This window comes from Agelaius phoeniceus, chromosome 14, assembly GCF_051311805.1.
Source record: "Agelaius phoeniceus isolate bAgePho1 chromosome 14, bAgePho1.hap1, whole genome shotgun sequence".
NCBI classification, from domain to species: domain Eukaryota; kingdom Metazoa; phylum Chordata; class Aves; order Passeriformes; family Icteridae; genus Agelaius; species Agelaius phoeniceus.
Genome location: NC_135278.1, coordinates 1,841,671 through 1,859,099, shown reverse-complemented (window position 1 = coordinate 1,859,099; position 17,429 = coordinate 1,841,671). Strand labels below are relative to the sequence as shown.

General features: G+C 58.2%; 1 protein-coding gene across 2 annotated transcripts; it reads right to left on the bottom strand.

The window, feature by feature from the left end:
• Positions 1-452: 452 nt before the first annotated feature.
• Positions 453-12,711, bottom strand: SPRY3 (sprouty RTK signaling antagonist 3). 2 transcript variants are annotated; one of them, XM_077185894.1, is made up of 2 exons: positions 12,550-12,711; positions 453-7,055 (listed from the first exon to the last, which is right to left on the bottom strand). In XM_077185894.1, exon 2 carries the CDS (start codon positions 7,006-7,008, stop codon positions 6,094-6,096), a length of 915 nt encoding a protein of 304 aa, XP_077042009.1. In that variant the 5' UTR covers positions 7,009-7,055; positions 12,550-12,711; the 3' UTR covers positions 453-6,093. The 2 variants fall into 2 exon arrangements, with proteins under 2 accessions (XP_077042009.1, XP_077042008.1); XM_077185893.1 differs by lacking the exon at positions 12,550-12,711 and adding an exon at positions 10,632-10,995.
• Positions 12,712-17,429: the final 4,718 nt, after the last annotated feature.

Sequence of the window (17,429 nt, the reverse complement as noted above, 5' to 3'; positions counted from 1 at the left end):
CTCCTGGTTTGGGCTACACCCACCTCCAAGGTGCCTTCAGCAGCTGCTGGGGAAGGAGCTGGGTGGCAGCTGCAGCTCCTCCTGCAGAACACAGCCTGGCCCTGTGGCATCACCCCCTCTCCTCTGGCACTGGGAGAGGCTTTGGGAGCACATTGGGATCTCTGTGGGGTGACTGAAAGCCCCCAGGCACCCAGGAATTCCTTACCTTACCTCTCCCCTTCTTTGCTCCTGCCCTCTGCTGCCTGAACCAGCCCTTCCTCAGGGATCTGGGGCAGCTGCAGCAGGGAAGCCCACGCTGTATTTTGGAGGTCTGAGCATCAGAAGACTCCCAGGGGCGACCTCACGAAGGCCAGGATAATCCCCCCAGTTCTCAGTCCCTGCCCAGCCATCCAGCACCCCAGGCAAAGCCTGAACTGTGCCCTGGCCACCATGGAGACAAGAACAAGAGCACGTTCAAAATTAATATATATTTTTATTGAATAGTTGCTCTAAGTGGGCTTGTGAAGCCACCCATAGAATCACTTCTTTCACCTCAGCAGTGGTTCTGTAACAGTTATCAGCTTTGCAAGAGAAGAAAACCAAACAGAAGAGGGTGCAGTAAAATAAATAGGTTTTTTTTTTTCTTATCTTTAAAATAAACTTTTCAAATAAATACTTTGGTTTTTTAATTTTTCCCCTTAAAAGGTACAAGAGTATTGTCAAAAAAACCAGCCATCAGGTTATAAACATATATTATACCTTAAAGAAAGGAACTGGAATGGAGAGAGCCAGGGAGGGATCTTTACAGGCTGTACAGAAGGGCTTTGTACCCAGAAACTCGGGATGGGAGCCTTGGGATCCTGGGCCTGTCCTGGGAAGCCCAGGGGGATCTTCCAAGGAGAGCTTTGTGCTGAGGACACCAGGGGAGGAGGAGGATGAGGAGCTGCTGCCAGGAGAGCATCCCAATGGAAAGGGGAAAGGGGCAAGGTGGGGACGGGCCAGGCTTGGGGCTTGAGGTGACCTTGGCACAGAGGTGGGACCTCCCTCCTCTCCCAAGCCCAGCTCTGGGGTGGGCTTGGTCCTGCTCGTGACAAAACCATTTGGGCACAGCAGGAGAGGGACCCAGAGCCTCCCTTGCACATTCCCGCTGCCCTGGAGGGCTGTGAGCCCTTCCCATCCATCCAAAACCCCTCCTGCCTGCAGTGCCCCTCACAGGAACCCCGGCATTGGGTCCTCAGGAGATATTTCTGCAACGCCACCCCAAGCAGGAGAACAGATCCCAGCTTCACTCCCAGTGTGACTCCAGGAGGGCTGGCAAGAGATTCTGGTGTGCATGGGGAAACACCCAAAGCCAGCTGAGCCCAGGAGGTCCCAGCTCAGGGTGGTTTGAGCCAACTGGATCAGGGAGCATCCCATGGGCTCCATGGGTTCCTCGGAGGAGCCAAGCCTGAACTGGATTCTGTTAAAGACCAAGAGTGAGCTTCAGGTTGGGGGTCAGCCCTTATCACATCCCTGTCACAAACATTTGTCCTCCCAGTGTCTGAGCACTCCCAGCTTTCTCCAGCCTCGGAACAGCCCAGGAAAGAGTGACAGCAGCAGTGCTGGGAACAGGAGTTTAGGGCACAGTGGGCTCCTTTCCTGTGCCAATCCCACAGCAGCTCCCCTCAAACCCGGCTCATCCCTCTCTACCACACTTCAGAGCCGTTCCTAATCTCTGATCCCAGGCTTTGGCATCTTTTGGTCAATGGCATTTGTCCTCCCTCCATCAGGGTTCACCCCTGGGGATGGGCAGGAGTGAATTCAGTGGGATTTTATGGGAATCTCTGAGTCACAAAGAGCTTCCCCTGCTCTTTGAGGCACTGATGCTTCTCAAGGGTGAGTGGACAACAGCCCAAGGTTCCACCAGGAGTGGTGGGGGTGGGATGGGAGGGACACTCCAGCCTGGTCCCCAAAACCCCTCCCCACCTTTGCTGAGACTGATTTGCCAGTGGGGAAAAAGGGGAGTGGGACCAAGGGAAGCCTTGGAGGAAGCAAAAAGCATCAGAGGTTCTTGCATGGATGGAGCTTTGGATTCCTGGGTGGGAAAAGGAGGCTCTGGATGGGGAGCAGAGCAGGGGGAGCTCAGGTCCTGCTCAGCAGCTCCTGCTTCCTGCTCCTTTGGCACCTGAATCTCTTTCCCTGCTCCAATCTGCCCCCAGCCCTGCAAAGGGGGCAAATGTTCCCTGGCAAAAGGAAGAGAGCAGCCCAGGAACGCTCCCTCGCAATGCGGATCCATCCTGTGGGAGAGCAGAGGGCTCCACATGTGACGCTCCCAAAAGAAAACCAAAAAAGACACGTCAGGACAGAGAGAAAGCCCAACTGCTGGGACAGGCAGCTGCAGACAAACACCCCGAGCAGATGGGATCTGACTCACGGAGGGTGGGGCAGGAAAGGGGCTCCCAACCCCAACCAGGGGCCCTCTCTGTGGGCAAACCAAACAGCCTGGCAGCCAAGCTGGGGATGGAGCAGGATGGATCTGGTCAAAGGAGGCTGGGAAAAGCTCAGGGAAAGAATCTGAGGCTGCCCATAGCCTTTCCCACCACAGATGAGCTCGGTGAACAGGAGCTTTGGGTGCTTCTCCTTGGACAGATTTGGTGCTTCCCAACCTCACCTCCCTGCTGAGAGCAAGGAAGGGAAATGCACTGAGGACCCCCAGCTGGAGTGGGCAGCAGGAATTCCAGCAAAGCCATCTGCCCCCATGAGCAGGACAGACACCAGCAAGCTGAACTGCTCCAGCCCCTGCAGGTCCTGGACGTGGCTTTCGTGTCTGCCCTTGGTGAAAACAAAGCCCTGCTCTGGTCCCACAGCCCTCAGTGCCCTCAGTGCCAGCTGGGGCTCTCGTCCTCTCCATTTCCTAGAACCATGGAATCATTCCTGTGGAAAAGCCCTCGAAGACCACTGAGTCCAAACATTAACCCAGCATTGTGAACCATCACTAAACCATGTCCACAGCTTTTAAATCCCTCCCCTTCTACATGTCCAGTATTTCATTAAATGTCTCCCCCAGATTTGTCATTTCATGGAGAGGAGCCCTGGCCGTGCTCCTCAGCCCTCTCCAGGCTGTGGCACCATTCCCTGGTAGGAAGGGAGCCTCTGCACTGACCCAGAAAAAGCCCATTAGGTGGAGGCTCCTGGCAGTCCTGGCCTCCCCCCAGTTCCTGAAGGTAACTGTGCTGCTGCTCTGTGCCAAGCAGAGCTCTGGGGAGCTGATCCATGGGCAGCCTCTCCTCATCCCCCAGCTCCAGCACCTGGGGGAGGTCACCCCGCGCTCGCATGACTTGGGAGGCCGTGAAAATGATGAAGCTTCACATGTTGAGTCATTCCACCATCAGGAGAGGAAGCAATGAATTGCAAAGATACAGAGGTGGTAACTAAATTTACAAGTGGGATCCGTTTAAAAAGGAGGAGGAAAAAAAAAATCAAAGTAGAGCAAGTTGGAAAATTCTGTTCATTAGTTTTCTTTAAAAAGTTTCAATGAACTGTTTCTCATTCTCATTCAAGGGAGACAGTTCCTCCAACCCACAGGGAAAAAGGGACCTTTTCTCCCTAAAAATGCTCTCTGGTTTTTATGAAGCAGGAGTTTAATCAGCACCAATAGAAGAGTGAACTGAGCCTTCCAAAGGAAGGAGACTCTGGGAGGAAGTGTCTCCCCACAACATCACTTGGAAGTGAGGGAGCCAAGCAATTATTGGCATAAGGATAAATGTATTAGCAATGCATTTTGTATTTGCTGCCACAGGAATGATCTTAGAGGGGTTCACACACCTACAGGGCATCCTCTGGGAAGGTCATGGCTTTAAAATCCAAATGATTCCAGGATGGACCATGCCCAGATGGGGCTCTCTCTTTTCCTAATGCCAGGAGATCCCTCTGCATGCCAGAGCATCATCCTGAGACACCCACAGATCCTTCCACATCCCCCCTTGGGCTCTGGGTGAAATCAGGGAGAGGATTTCACTCACGTCCATAACATTCTCCAGCACAAACCTCCCACCAGGCATGGGATTCATCCCCCCTTCCCCATGGAGCCTGGAGTTCAATGTTTGGGTGCCATTTGAGTCAGGGGAGCCGGGCACAGCCAGCACAGGATTTGATGAATAATGCTTCCAAGCGGGATGAATCACTCCCTGGAACCACTTTTCCCTGCAACAGAGGGAGCTTGGATCCATGGTGATTTTTAGAAAGTGAATGGATGGAAAGAGGAGTCCCACAATGAGATTCCACTTCTGCCTCCCCTCTCAGCCAGCACTGAATCCCACCGTCCCTGCAGAGCAGACCCCCAGACAATCTGTACACCTCCATTTCCCCCACTCCCGACAACCTGGGAACCAAGGGTCTGGGATTAGCAATAAACTGACTGGGAAATCATCTTTTCCAGCCTGTGCAAGTGCACCAGGAAGCCAAACCTTGTACCTGGCACCGTTCACAGCAGTATCATGAATATTATTAGCAATAGACCTACCCATCCTAACGTTATATTTATATCTACAAAAATAGATCCACAGAACTCTACGGAAAGAGGCGGCTGGGAGGAGGCGACGGACGGGCCCTGGGAGCTGGGGCTTGGAGAAGCCAAGGGATGTGTTGCATATATTCCTCCAGGAGCACCATTCCCTCCTCTCGTGCTCACACCCCTGGGAAGGGGGACAGGCAGGCAGAGCCGAGCTCCAGGACGCCCTCCTGGCTCCAAACTCCCCCAGTTGATGCCAGCGGGGTCACAACCAGGAGCTGGCACTACACAGACATGGGGTTGAGCCCAGGGCCACCTGGAGTTCCCCAGCCACAGCAACCAGTTGGGGTAATCATCATCCCAGCAGGAAACACAGAGCCCTGACTCGGATTGCAGCGTCCTCTGCTCTGCAGATGGCCCCAGGGCTGGCTCCAGGGCTGGCCCCAAGGCTGGCTCCAGCCCCATTCCCAGCTGTCAGTGAGTGGCAGAACCCCCTCAGTGAGGTGAGGACTCAAAGGAAATTTGGCAGGGAGGGAAGGTTGGGGTCCCCAGCTTTGACACCCCCTCCTGCTCTCCATGTCCTCCAGACCAAGGCAAGGTGACAGAAGCCCTTCTGGGGAGTCCCTGGAGTGGTGGCTGCTCACAGTTGGCTTTGCTGTAGTTTTTTAAAGTGAATTCAGTGCTGGTGGAAGGTACCAGATCGGGGTTCGAGCGTGGAGCTGGTGCCTGTAGCATCTGCTGGGTCGTGGGATGGAGCCAGGCGGCAGCTCCCACCTCAGGCAGCCCTCCAAGGCCTGGAGAAATGAATGGCAATTTCCAAGCAGCTCCTTGTTCTCAGCCAAATCCCAGAGGGGACCTTTCCCTTGCTGCAGTCGGGCAGGAGAGAGTGGGCTGGGCTGCCTCCGATAGCTCCTTCCCCTGCCAGAAGGTTTCTAAAGCTTCCCACACCTTCTCTTCCTCTTTGAGATAGAAAAACACAGTGCCACCTCATTTTGGAGCGAGCTCGCTTCTCCCAGTGGCTTCCAAGCCTGGAGGAAAGCCACTGCCACTGGTGAGACCCCTTGGCACCCCAGCCCCTTGGGGAAAGGGACCTGTGGCCACCTGAGGGATGAAAGGCCACCCACAGAAAGTGCAGGAGAGGGAGAAAGAGTGGGAAAGGGGTCTGGCTCCCGAGGGACTCTGGCACAGGGACGCACTGACCTGTCTCCTCCCCCACGGATAAGGACCACACTGTGGGGCAGCTCCTAAAACTATGGAGAGCAGAGCCCTGAGAGGCCTCAGGTACCCTTGCCATGGGGGCAGAGCCCAAGGACCCCCTGGGTCACCTTTCCCTGTGGGACACAGCCAGGGAGGGCACCCTCAGCTTGCTCTGCCTCTCCTGTCCCTCTCCTGTATGTGCAAAACCACTGGTACCCCCCAGCTCAGTGCCAGCTCCCCTGGCCACCCAGCCAGGGCGTCCCAAAGCCTGGGGATACCCAGGTCACCCGTCTCAATCCTGGAAGGTGATGGTGGGGAGTGGGGGGGGCACCGCAGAGCAGAGGGAGCCGAGGGAGGAGGGGGATGGAGGAGAGAAGAGGAGGAGGGGGAGGAAGAGGAGCAAAGCCCGCTTCTCCTCCTCGGGAGGGTCATACCGGCTTGTCCAGCGTTTTGGGGAAGGGCGTGCCGCTGGCCGAGGAGATCTTTCTGCAGACCGTGTTGGTGTGGCTCTGGCAGCGGCAGCCGGGGCGTTTCAGGCCGTCATAACCCCGCTGGCAAAGTTTGAGGCACCCCAGGGTGGGAAAGTAGCAGCAGAGGCAGGGCAAGAGGAGGGACAGGACGCTCATGGCAGCCCAGCGGGCGCAGCAGGAGCCCGGCCCGCAGGAGCAGGGGTCGTCGGCGCAGGTGTCCTCGTCGTCGGTGGAGCAGTGGTAGAAGAGCCCCTTGACGCAGCAGAGGCAGGTCCCGTAGTCGAGGAGGCTCTCGGCGGAGCAGAGGCAGCGCTGGTTGCAGAGCCAGCAGGAGGGCAGGCTGCGGGCGGCCGTGCAGCGCGGGCAGCGGCAGCGCCCGCACGCCTCGCACAGCACCAGGTGCCCGTGCGCCGCCGGCGGCTCCGCGCCCTTCCGCGGGGACTCCTCCGCCTTCAGCTCAGCCCCGCGGGGCTGCGTCCGCACCAGCGAGTGCCCGGAGTGCGACGGCGTCAGGCTGCTCAGCAGGCGCTGCTCGGAGGCCGTGGTGCTCTGCGACACCGAGCTGGCCGTGCTCGAGTGGCTCAGGTGCGGCTGCAGGGGCGGCATCTGGTGCTGCTGGCTGTGGCTGCGGTGCAGGTCCTGGAAGGTGGAAGACGCCAGGCGGTCCTGCGACCACTCCTGCTTGTGCGGGGGCTGCGACAGCGAGGGGTTGGAGCGGGCTTGCTGGAAGCACGCCGCCGGTCTCTCCACGTAGTTGTTGCTGGCACGGATGGAGCGGATTTGGTCGATGGACAGGACCTGCTGGAAGTCCTCGGCAGGTGGGTCCATGGTCTCGTCACAGCTGAGTTCAGCCACACTGGAAGAGAGCTGCATTTCCAGGAGCCAGGAGACCCTGCGGCATCAGGGCACATCTAAAGATCCTAAAGGATGGGGCAGGAAGAGAGAAAATATCCCTGTTACGTCTATCCAAATCATTGAATCACAGACTGCTTTGGGACGGAAGGGACCTCAAAGCCCATCTCATTGCAGCCCCTCGCCATGGGCAGGGACACCTTCCACTAGAGCAAAGCAGGACACAAAGGCTGCCTGGAGAACTCCAAATGAAAGGATTTCCAGCAATCAGACCCAGAGTAGTTTTGTGCCTGGGAACATTTAGGCTGGACACATCCCAAAGGAAGGGCTGTCGGATCTGCCCCTCGACCCTGGCGGGCACAGCCTCTCTCCATGCTTTTGAGCCTCTTGTGTCCTTCCAGAGGATTTCCCACCCCTCACTAGCACCTCCTTCTCCTTCCCCAGGGACCTGTGCTGGCCCTCTCTGGAGGAGGGGAAATGGGAACCAGTGGCTGATCCAGAGGCATGACAGAGCTGGGAACGGTGGATCCCTCAGAGCAGGGGCTCTCTCTGCTTTGGAGGTTCCCAGCACACCCTGAGCAGCCTCCTGCTCCCATTCCCTGCACACACTGGGGGCACTGGGATGGGGAATCTGAACACAGATTCTCTAAGGCAGCAGCAGTGACAAATTAGAATCACTGAATCAGTGAAGTTGGAAAAGCCCTCTAAGATCACCAACTCCAACCATCAACCCAGCACCACCACCACCACCATGTTCACCACTGAACCATGTTCTCAAGACCAAATCCACAAGTTTTTTAACACTTCCAGGGATGAAATTGAGCCCTATGTTTGGCCAAGGACAGGACTATCCCACAGACTCCAAGTCCTGGCGGACTGCAGCATCCCACTACCCCATCCCCAGCCCAGGAGCTAATTTGCCCCCATCAGGAGCATTGGGAAGGGCAGGTTTCCCTTCAAACCTGGCACAGACACAAGGGAAGGCAGCCTTGGCACAGGCAAGCCCTGTGGTGCCCCTCACACCACCCTGCTGTGCCCTTTGCTGTTGTTTTCAGGACGTGGCCCTTCCCGGGTGGCAGCGCTGGCAGCAGAACCTGCCGTGCCCAGGAACAGCAGCACTGCTGAGGGCCGTGGGACGGGGCAGGGAGGGCTCCATGTGCCACCACTCCCCTTCCTGGCAAGCTTGACCCTATGGCAGCAGCTCCATCTCCAAACCTTCATCTGCCAGACCTAGCCAGAGAAACCCCTCGGTGGGGCTGGGAGAGGAGAGAGGAGGGAGCAGCGGGCACGGGAGCCACGGGACAGCTCCCGGCCCCGGGAGGGAGGGAGGCAGACACAAAGCTCCCGCTCCGGCCACCCGCACACGGAGCTGCCGGGACTGCCCAGAGGACGGACGGACATCACTCACTGCATGCCAGAGCCCACCACGTCCAGCCCAGATCTCCCCGTGGGATCTCCCCGTGCTGCCCGTGCACAGCCGACTTCCCCGGACAGAGGGGACAGGTCACAGAGTGATCCCCCCGTGCCGCGGACATTGCCGGGCCCGCAGGAAGCCGCCGCTCAGGAGGGAGCTCCCTCGGCAGAACCGGGCAGCCGCCGTTTTCAAGTAGGTGAAGGGGCCACAGGTAGAATCTGCTCATGCAGCAGAGAGAGGCAGAGGGAAGATTGATTTTCATTAGCTAGGCTGACCTTGAGGAGCAGGGAAAAGCAAAGGCAACTTACTTTGACTGTTCAAGCAAGATCTCGTCTCTCCCATCCCCCTCTCTGGAAAGAAAAGGAAACTGATCTGCTCAGATTTGGGGGTTTCCCTCCTCCATGCAATTCCCCGTGTGGGAAAATGCAGACAGTGAGGAGTCGCTCACCCAGGACACCCACAGGTGATTTGAGTACCCTTTTCTTTCACAGCAGTACCAAGGGGAATTAGGAGGGCATGGCTGACTCGGGGAAGGTTTGTGAGATGGGAAGAGGCCAGAGGCAAAGCTCTTGTGGCTGTCACCTGCTGTCACCGAGCTCCTCACCTGGGAGGGTCTTACTAAAGCACAGGCTGGGGACGTGAAGCCCCAGCAGGCCCCTGAAGAGGGAGGGCCCATCTCAGCCTGCAGCTGGGACTGTGCAGAGGGGAGCAGGGAGCAGCCTCGGAGCATTCCCACACCCCTCATGACCCAGATCCTGTCGGGACGGGATCATTCAGAGAACGATGCTGATTCCACCTGGGAGCAGCTGCTCACACCAAGTGTCCATCCCCACTCACCCGGGCTCAGTACTTGGCCATTCAGACTTGGCCACTGAGATGACCCCTGTGAGGGTCCTGGGGGCCTCCAACCATGGGGAGCACCAGAGGGAGAGACCCCACAGAGGGTTCTGCAGCCACAGAGCCAATGGGACTGCTGGCCCAACACAGGCAGCCCAAATCCTCTGAGCACCTGGAGCTCAAGAGGCGTGAGGAGACCCCTGAGCCAGGCTGGGGCGGGAGGGACAACGTGAGGAGGACCCGATCTCAGGGGACACAGCCAGAAAGGAGCTGACCATCGGCCGTGCCGGACACTCCAGATCTGGGGGCAGGGCTCAGACACAGCATCTTGAAAAAGATAGATCTTGGGAGCCCCCCCCCAAGACTGGACCAGGGCCCAAATGCCCCCAAAACTGTGATTGCAAGGTGCAGGGATCAGACAAGGACCTAGGCTCACTGACTGGGGGGATGTAAACATCCCTGTGGGAACGAAGGGGAGCTGAAGAGAACATCTGTGGGTCCTGCAGAGGGACTGAATGACTGGAGCTGGGACCCCACTTCTTCCTTCTCCCCCACCCCGGAATAGCCCAGTGCCCCCCACTCCCTCCCAGCCCTCCCTGCTCCAGCCTGATTCCAGGGCTGCAATCAGTCCATATCCCAGCCCCACTGAGCCGAGCAACCCCGGAGCTCTGCTGCACCCCTCCCTGCCTACCTGCCTGCCTGGGGGACCTGGGGCAGCGTCCCCCAGCCTCCTCCTCCTCCTCACACCCTGCCTGCCAGGCGGGCATGCCAGCCCCGGAAACCGGGCCAGCTTTATGGCCACCACCAGCCTCAAACATATAAAGTTCGTGTGATAATGGGCCAGAGGAAGGATCGTAAAAGCAAATGATTTACAGGCTGGAGGTGGCTGCGAGACGGGGGCAAGCGGCTCAGGGCGCCAGGTGGGAGAAAAGGGACCCCCTCGCCCTGTCTGGGTGCTGCGGGGTGGAGCGGGGTGCTGGGGGGAGGCTGAGCCCCCGGTCCCGCTCAGCGCGCAGCCCACGCGGGGCTCGCACCCGGCGCGGTCCCGCAGCCCCTCCACGCACACGCAGCCCCCGTGTCCCGGGACTCTCGGGCACCGCCGCGCCCGCAGCCCCATCGTGTGCGGGACAACTCTCAGGACAGCCCACGCGTGACTCGGACCCACGGGCGGCCCCAGCCCCACCGCGCGCACCCCACGCGTGTGCAGGACCCCAACACCCACCCGCACGGAACCGCAGCTCCTTCGCACAGCCCGTGCGCATCCAGGGACCCGCGTCCCTTCAGGAGCGGCTCACGAGCGCCCAGGAGCCCTCCCGCTCGGCCCACGCGTGTCCCCCCGCCGCGCTCCGCCGCCGCCCCGCAGCCCACGCGTGTCCGCGCCGGGCGGACTCACCCCGCAGCCGCCGCCGGTCCATCGGCCCGCGGAGCCCGAGCGCGGCGGGGGCAGCCCCGGGGCGGGAGCGGGGCAGCCCCGGCCCCGCAGCCGAGCCCCGCGCCGCGGGCAGCGGGAGCGGCGGGGGGGCCCCGCGCTCGGTGGGAACGGGAGGCTGGGCGGAGGGAGGAGGAGGAGGAGGGATGGAGGGAGGAGGGAGGGACCTGGCGCTGCCCGGGAGCATCGCGCTCCCCCTCGCTCTGCGCTGCCTTCCCGGAGCTCTTAACGCTTTACCCAAGTGGCGTCATCCCTCTGAAATGGACTCGGCCCATTAGCGGCTCCGCAGAGCCCCGCAGCGCTCCCCAGGCGCCGCTGCCGCCCAGCCCCGCCGCGGGATGCTCAGCCGCTCTTTAAACGTTTCCGTCTGCCCCGGGCTCCGTGTCCCTCCCTGCGCCCCCCCGGGATGGCCCTGCCGCACCCCGGGCCGGTGTTCCCCCTGCGCACACCGGGACAGTCCCCCCTGGGGACACAGCAGCGTCGCGGGATGGGTCGGGGTCAGTGTGACACCGTGGGCAGGTCCTGTCGGGCTGGGCCCCAAGGGGGCCGGCAGCGCCTCAGGATCCATCACCTTGGGTTTGATCCATAAATCGCCATGAAACGGGCTCAGTCACCTCACAGAACCATGGAAAAGGTGGGAAAAGACCTCTAAGGTCATGGAGTCCAACCTTTTCCCGGCTCACCTCTTCCCAGGAGGCCCCCGGGACAGCCCAGGTGCCATTCAGCTTCAACACTTCCCGAAAGTCCAAAGCCACCCCTGAATGAGCCCCTGCAGAGACACACTCGGCAGAGAGGCTGGGAAGCAGCTTTTCCATCCTGAGACCCACACAACCAGCCCACACACATCCCACTCTCCCAGAAATGAAAAGCTTGAACTCAAGGTCCAAGCAGGACCTGGACCTTCCATTCCAGAGGTTTTCCCAAGTCACTGCATGCTTTTCCCAAGTCCCTTGCTTTCCTGCTTTCATGCCTGTGGCTCAGGAGCCCCAGGGATCCTTGTGACACCCCTCACCCCCATTTATAGTAAAGTAGACCTGGCTTGACAGTCCCAAAGACACAAGGCCACCCTGATGACACTGGACATCACCTGTGGACCCCAGCAGAGCCCCCACCCTCCCTCCATTCCCCTCGACACTTCCAGGGTAGTCTCCCATTCTTTCTGGGAGTGCTCACCAGATGAGCAAAGTGACAGCCCCGGCTCGGGGAGGGCTCAGAATCTGTCTCAGGCATGTGAAGATGAAACCACCAAGCCCTCAGCCCCCCGGACAGGTGCCCAGCAGCACAGGACCCCCTCAGGGTGGACAGGTCCCCGGGCTGGATGGCAAACACAGGGTCTGAGCGTGTGAGAGCAGGATGGGGGCAGAGGGGAAGAGAAGGACCTGGAATAAGAGTGATAAATCCAGCTCTGCTGCTTGAGTCATTAACAGATGAGGACAAACTGGGATGATCCCAGAGACCTCAGGGGCTCCCTCCAAGATGATGCCAGCAGAAGCACTGGAATCCCCCCAGCTGGAGCCAGTGACTCCATTCTCCCCCATAGTGCCCAGCTGAGCCTTTGCAGTCTCGTTTTTCGGTATTTCTAGGCTGAGGGTTTCTCCATCTCCATGGGATCCCACCAGGGACGCCCCTCCAGGAGTTTCTCCAAGAAGAACGAGTCCCTGACAGCATCCCTCAGCCTCGGCTCCAGCTCAGAGCCTTCAGGCTGAATCCCTCTGCGCTCCCACCGGCCCCTCCTCTTCTCCCCATCGCTCTCAGTTCCGTCGTTAAAGGCACAGAAAGGATCCGAGGTGCCCAATTCGCAGCCAACTGGCTGAGAGCACCTGACTCCCGGGAGCACGTGTGATGCCCTCCCTTTCTCCCAGCCCGAATCTCTCACTCCCACCTTGAGGTGCCGGTGATTCAGGCTTTCCTCGCTGGCTCACAGCATCCCAGCGCAGCCCGCGTCGTGCTCAGCCGGCGCCGCTTTATTCCTCACTCGCTGCCGAGGGAGGGCCAAACAGGCATGAATGCAGAGCTCCCGGGAGGAGTGGGAGGGTGGGAAGTACAGGGAGAATGGCAGCCTCCCGGTGAGTTATTGACCACAGCACCGCTGGAGAGGAGGGCTGGGAACCCGAGTGCACTTGCAAAGCTGGAAAGTTTAGAGCCTCCCCCAAAGGAAGGACCTGGGATGGAGCCCGCCCTCCTTAGGAGAGGTTTTGGCTGTTGGGAGACAGATGTGGTTCTTCCTGATGAGCCATGGAGAAGAAGGTGTGAGACTGCTGAAGGTTTCTGGCCACCTCTCCCCGTGTGGGGGGTGTGGGAGCAGGGACTGAGCCCCCTTCCCACAGCCCCCACTGTGCCCCACTCCCCACCCCAGCTCCTCAGCTCACCTCTGGCATTGGTCCCACTCCTCATCCCAGTGGAAATCCACCACTTTGAACACCACTGGGGTCCTGCACATAAGGATGGGGAGAAGCAGCTCCTGTGTGTCCCATTTCTGTTTGAGGCTCTCAGTGCATGTCCTGAGTGCTGGGGAGAGCACCAAGATGATCAAGGTGGACATCCCTGGGTTCCCAGCTCCAGCTGAGCCTGCTGGGAACAACAGGGCCCCAGCTCTGGTTGCAGACCCCTGCATTTGGAGAACCCCCATCCCCACCAATCCTCACAGATCATAAGCAATTTCTCCCTGCTTTGATCTTCCCATTCCCCCTACACATCCCAAACACCCCCAAAACCATGGAGAGTTACTCACTCTCATTTCCCTTCCCAAAAAGTGTTTCTCTACATCCACACCTTGGTCACAAATCCCAAAGAGCTCAGTCTGAAGGTTGGAGAGCTTAGTTGGGATTTTAAAACAATCAAGAGGGCTCAGCACCATTTTCCACACAGATTTTCCAGCTCCAGGCCTGGCTGTGCCCACAGTCAGACAATTCATGCCCAGGAATCAGCCCTGGAGTGGGCAGGAGAGCAGGATATCCCAGAGCAAGGCTGAAGCTGCCTGGTCTCTCCTGCCACTGTTTGCCAAGCTCAGGCTCAGGGAGAGGGTAATTCACCTCCAGTTAGAGATGATGCAGGGGAGGGAGGAAAAAAAAGAGAGGAGAAAGAGAACACGCGATTCCCCTGATTCAATCAGCCAGAAACAAGGAGGTGCTGGTGCCCTCTAATTTGGAGATTCACAGATTTTAGGGCCAGAAGGGACCGTGATGCTCATCTAGCCTGACAGTCTGTATTATGTAAAAGCCACTTGAAGCCAGACAGTGCCACGAGCTTTTCAGAAGCAACAGCCAGCACTGGGGAACTTATTAAAGGACTGTGACTCTCCCGAGGTGGGGACATGTGGCTCCCAGCACGCTGGGAGAGGAGGAGGCCAGGTACACCCACCCGGCTGGGCTTCAGCTGAACAGATGGCAGTGCTGGGGGAGAGGAAACATCATTTCCCTTCCCTGTCATGCAGCTCCTTCTAGCAGAAAGAAGTATAAGCAAGGAAAAAAAACAACCCCTTCCTTGTGTTCTTCTTTTGAGTGTTCCCTAGTCCTGGGAAAGAAAAGAGAGATGCTGGACCTGAGATGTTTTGTGCCCCCTTTGGGGTCAAACCCCACGGTTTGCAATGTAGCCATGGGAGCTGAGCCTGCCTCTCTGGGAGCCAGATCCGGAGCTTCGAGCTCAGCCTGCAGCAGCCGGAGGTGTAGTCATTGACTGCAATGAGAGTTTCCCTCTGAAGATGGAGCCAGGCAGCATAAAACATCAATAAAGCGCTCAGGATGCGTCCCTTAATGAGCTGAGATTGTAACACGCTGCCAGAGCCTGCCAGAGCTGCCCATTCTGTCGGGAGAGAGGAGCAGATTCTGCTGGGGAAGTGTTAAGTGGGTCCTGCTGACTCATTGATGCAGATGGTTCCGGCCCCGCGCCGAGCAGGAGCAGCAGCGTCTCCAGGGGCTCTCAGCGCCCGGAGTGAGCAGGGATCTGGCACCTCCCCCCGGCTGGAGGGGACAGCAGGACAGGGCAGTGACTTCCCGTGGCAGGGCTCCCCTGGTCCTGCTGTGCACAGCGAGTGTTGGCTGTCCCTGTGCATCGTCAGCGTGAGGGTGGGCAGCCCCTGGCACAGGGTGCCCAGAGCAGCTGTGGCTGCCCCTGGATCCCTGGCAGTGCCCAAGGCCACCTTGCACAGGGCTTAGAGCCACCTGGGATGGTGGAAGATGTCCCTGAAGAGGATGGAAACTAGAGGATCTTTAATGTGCCTGCCAACCCAAATCATTCTATGGTTCCATGATCCGTGGGCTCCCCACGCTTCCACAGCAGCTCTTCTTCTACAGCAAACATTTGTCCTGATGAGGTCCCTGCCTGAAGCCACATTCCCCTCCCAACAGAGAACACAGATGTGACTCCAGCAGTGTTGGCTCCAAAGGTGAGTTCCCGACCTGAGCTCCTGGGAAATGTGAGCAGGGTGGGTGAGGAGACCTTGGGTTACAAAGGGATGTGCAATACAGGCATTTCCTTGCTGGGAAATTGTTAACTCCATCTTCTAGCTCCCTGGGAAGTGTCCAGACACTGTTGTGCCTGTGGTACAGCTGTGGAGCTGGATCCTGCCCAAACCCCACTGCTACATCCCTGTTGGGAGGAATCAAGTGACTAAGGACTTGCACCCTCCAGACCATGAATGTCCCCAGAAGGCCCTTGGAGCACTGGTTCCTTTGCCAAGTCACACCCTGCCTTTGCAAGACACATTTCTCACCCAACCTGTGCCTTTGTGGCACCTTCACCCCCGCCCTGATGGAGACGTGATGCTCTCATAGTGTCTTTTCTGTCTCAAGCCCTCAAGACCCTCTCTCTCCCTGGATTCTCTGCCCTGTGCTCCCCGTGATGCTCCTCAGGAGATCCCTGATCATTGCTGGGAGCAGTCACCACCCAGTGTTCCAGGTCTTCTTCAGGCTCTCCAGACTGAACTCCACTACAAGTACCACATGCAGCAGGTATCCCACATGTCCCAAGTACTCCAAATGTGCCAGGTATCCCACATACACCACATGTACTAGGTATCCTGCATGTCCCAAATGTCCCAGATGTACCAGGTATGCCATGTGTACCAGGTATCCCACAAGTACCAGGTATCCCCTGCACTCCAGGTATCCCAGATGTACCAGGTATCCCAGATGTACCAGGTATCCCACAAGTACCAGGTATCCCAGATGTACCAGGTATCCCACAAGTACCAGGTATCCCAGATGTACCAGGTATGCCATGTGTACCAGGTATCCCACAAGTACCAGGTATCCCCTGTGTCCTAAGGTTTGCTTTCTGGAGGGGCCCCCCTTTAGAGATTCTCTCCCAAATTTGCCCTAAACCAGGACACCCTGTACTCTAGGTATCCCATATACACCAGGTATCCCTTGTACTCCAGGTATTCCACATACACTAGGTATCCCATATGTACCAGGTATCCCCTGTACTCCAGGTATCCCCTGTACTCCAGGTATCCCAGATGTACCAGGTATCCCCTGTACTCCAGGTATCCCATAATATGTACCAGGTATCCCCTGTACTCCAGGTATCCCATAATATGTACCAGGTATCCCCTGTACTCCAGGTATCCCATAATATGTACCAGGTATCCCCTGTACTCCAGGTATCCCACGTGTACCAGGTATCCCATGTCTACCAGGCCGTCCCAAGTACACCAAGGATCCCATATACACCAGGATCCCTCCTGCTGGTGCTCCAGGCTGCTCAGTTCTCCCTAAACCAGCTGATCCATCCACACTGCAGCTGTCCCAATCCCTGCTCCCTCCCAAGCCTGCACACCTGTCCTGAGCATCCTCCCTCACCTGGGCACCACCCTTCCCACTCCCACATCCCATGGAGCAAGCCCCCCTCCCCAGGGATGGATAGGAGGGGCTGGGGGGAGGCAGTTCCCCCGAAATTCTGTGCCTTCAGCACTTCGAGTCCCCGTTTCAATGTCACTTTAACTCGAGCGCGCGTGTGCCGGGAGCAGGGCTCCGTATTAAATTGCCAAGCCGGTCACATGCTGCTGGGATTTGGCCGTAGCTAAGCAGCACCGCCCCCGCAGTCACTTTTTTGGCTGGTGACTCCTCTGCTCGGCGTAAGGCAGAGCCGGCAAAGAATAGGAGAAACCGGAGGGGGAAGGAAAAAAAATTAAATAAATAAATAAGAGAAAACCAGGCGAGTCATTGTGAATGTCAGGAGCTCCTCGGCTGCGGGTGTGACAGCGATCCTCCCCCTCCAAATTCACTCCGTGTGAGAGCCAAAGAGAGGATTTCATTAGGATCTGGTAGCAAGCTATTTTCAGAGCTGACATCCTACCCACGGCTAAAAATAGCCGGTCCCCTCCACGCAAACCACGGTTTCTGTTCTTTCAAACTTTAATAAACCCTGGTGAGGCTCAGACCTTCCCTTCTCCCCACACTTTGCTCCCTTGCTTGCTCCATTCCTTTCCATCATTCCTTGCCTTCCCTGCTCTCCACCGCTCTTTTACCAGGTGTCCTCTTTCCTCCAGCCCAGTTGCTGGTACCAGAGTGGAGATGGAGCTGTCACCATGGCATGGCTGGGGTCACCTCCTTCCCAAAAGCACATCCTGCACCCAGCTCGGAGCTCTGGGACGCCAGGCAGGCAGAGAGGGATTGAGCCCCACGAGATGCTGCCAGGCACTGGCAAGGAGCATCTCTCTGGAGCCTAGAGCATCTCTGTGGAGCCTCGAGCACCCCTCAGGAGCCCAGGATGCTCCAGGGAGGGACCACCCACTGCCCCAGGGAAGATGCTTGGTGCCTG

Bases quoted from the DNA above. Each gene is read 5' to 3' on its own strand.
- SPRY3 (XM_077185894.1), bottom strand. From the start codon at position 7,008: ATGCAGCTCTCTTCCAGTGTGGCTGAACTCAGCTGTGACGAGACCATG.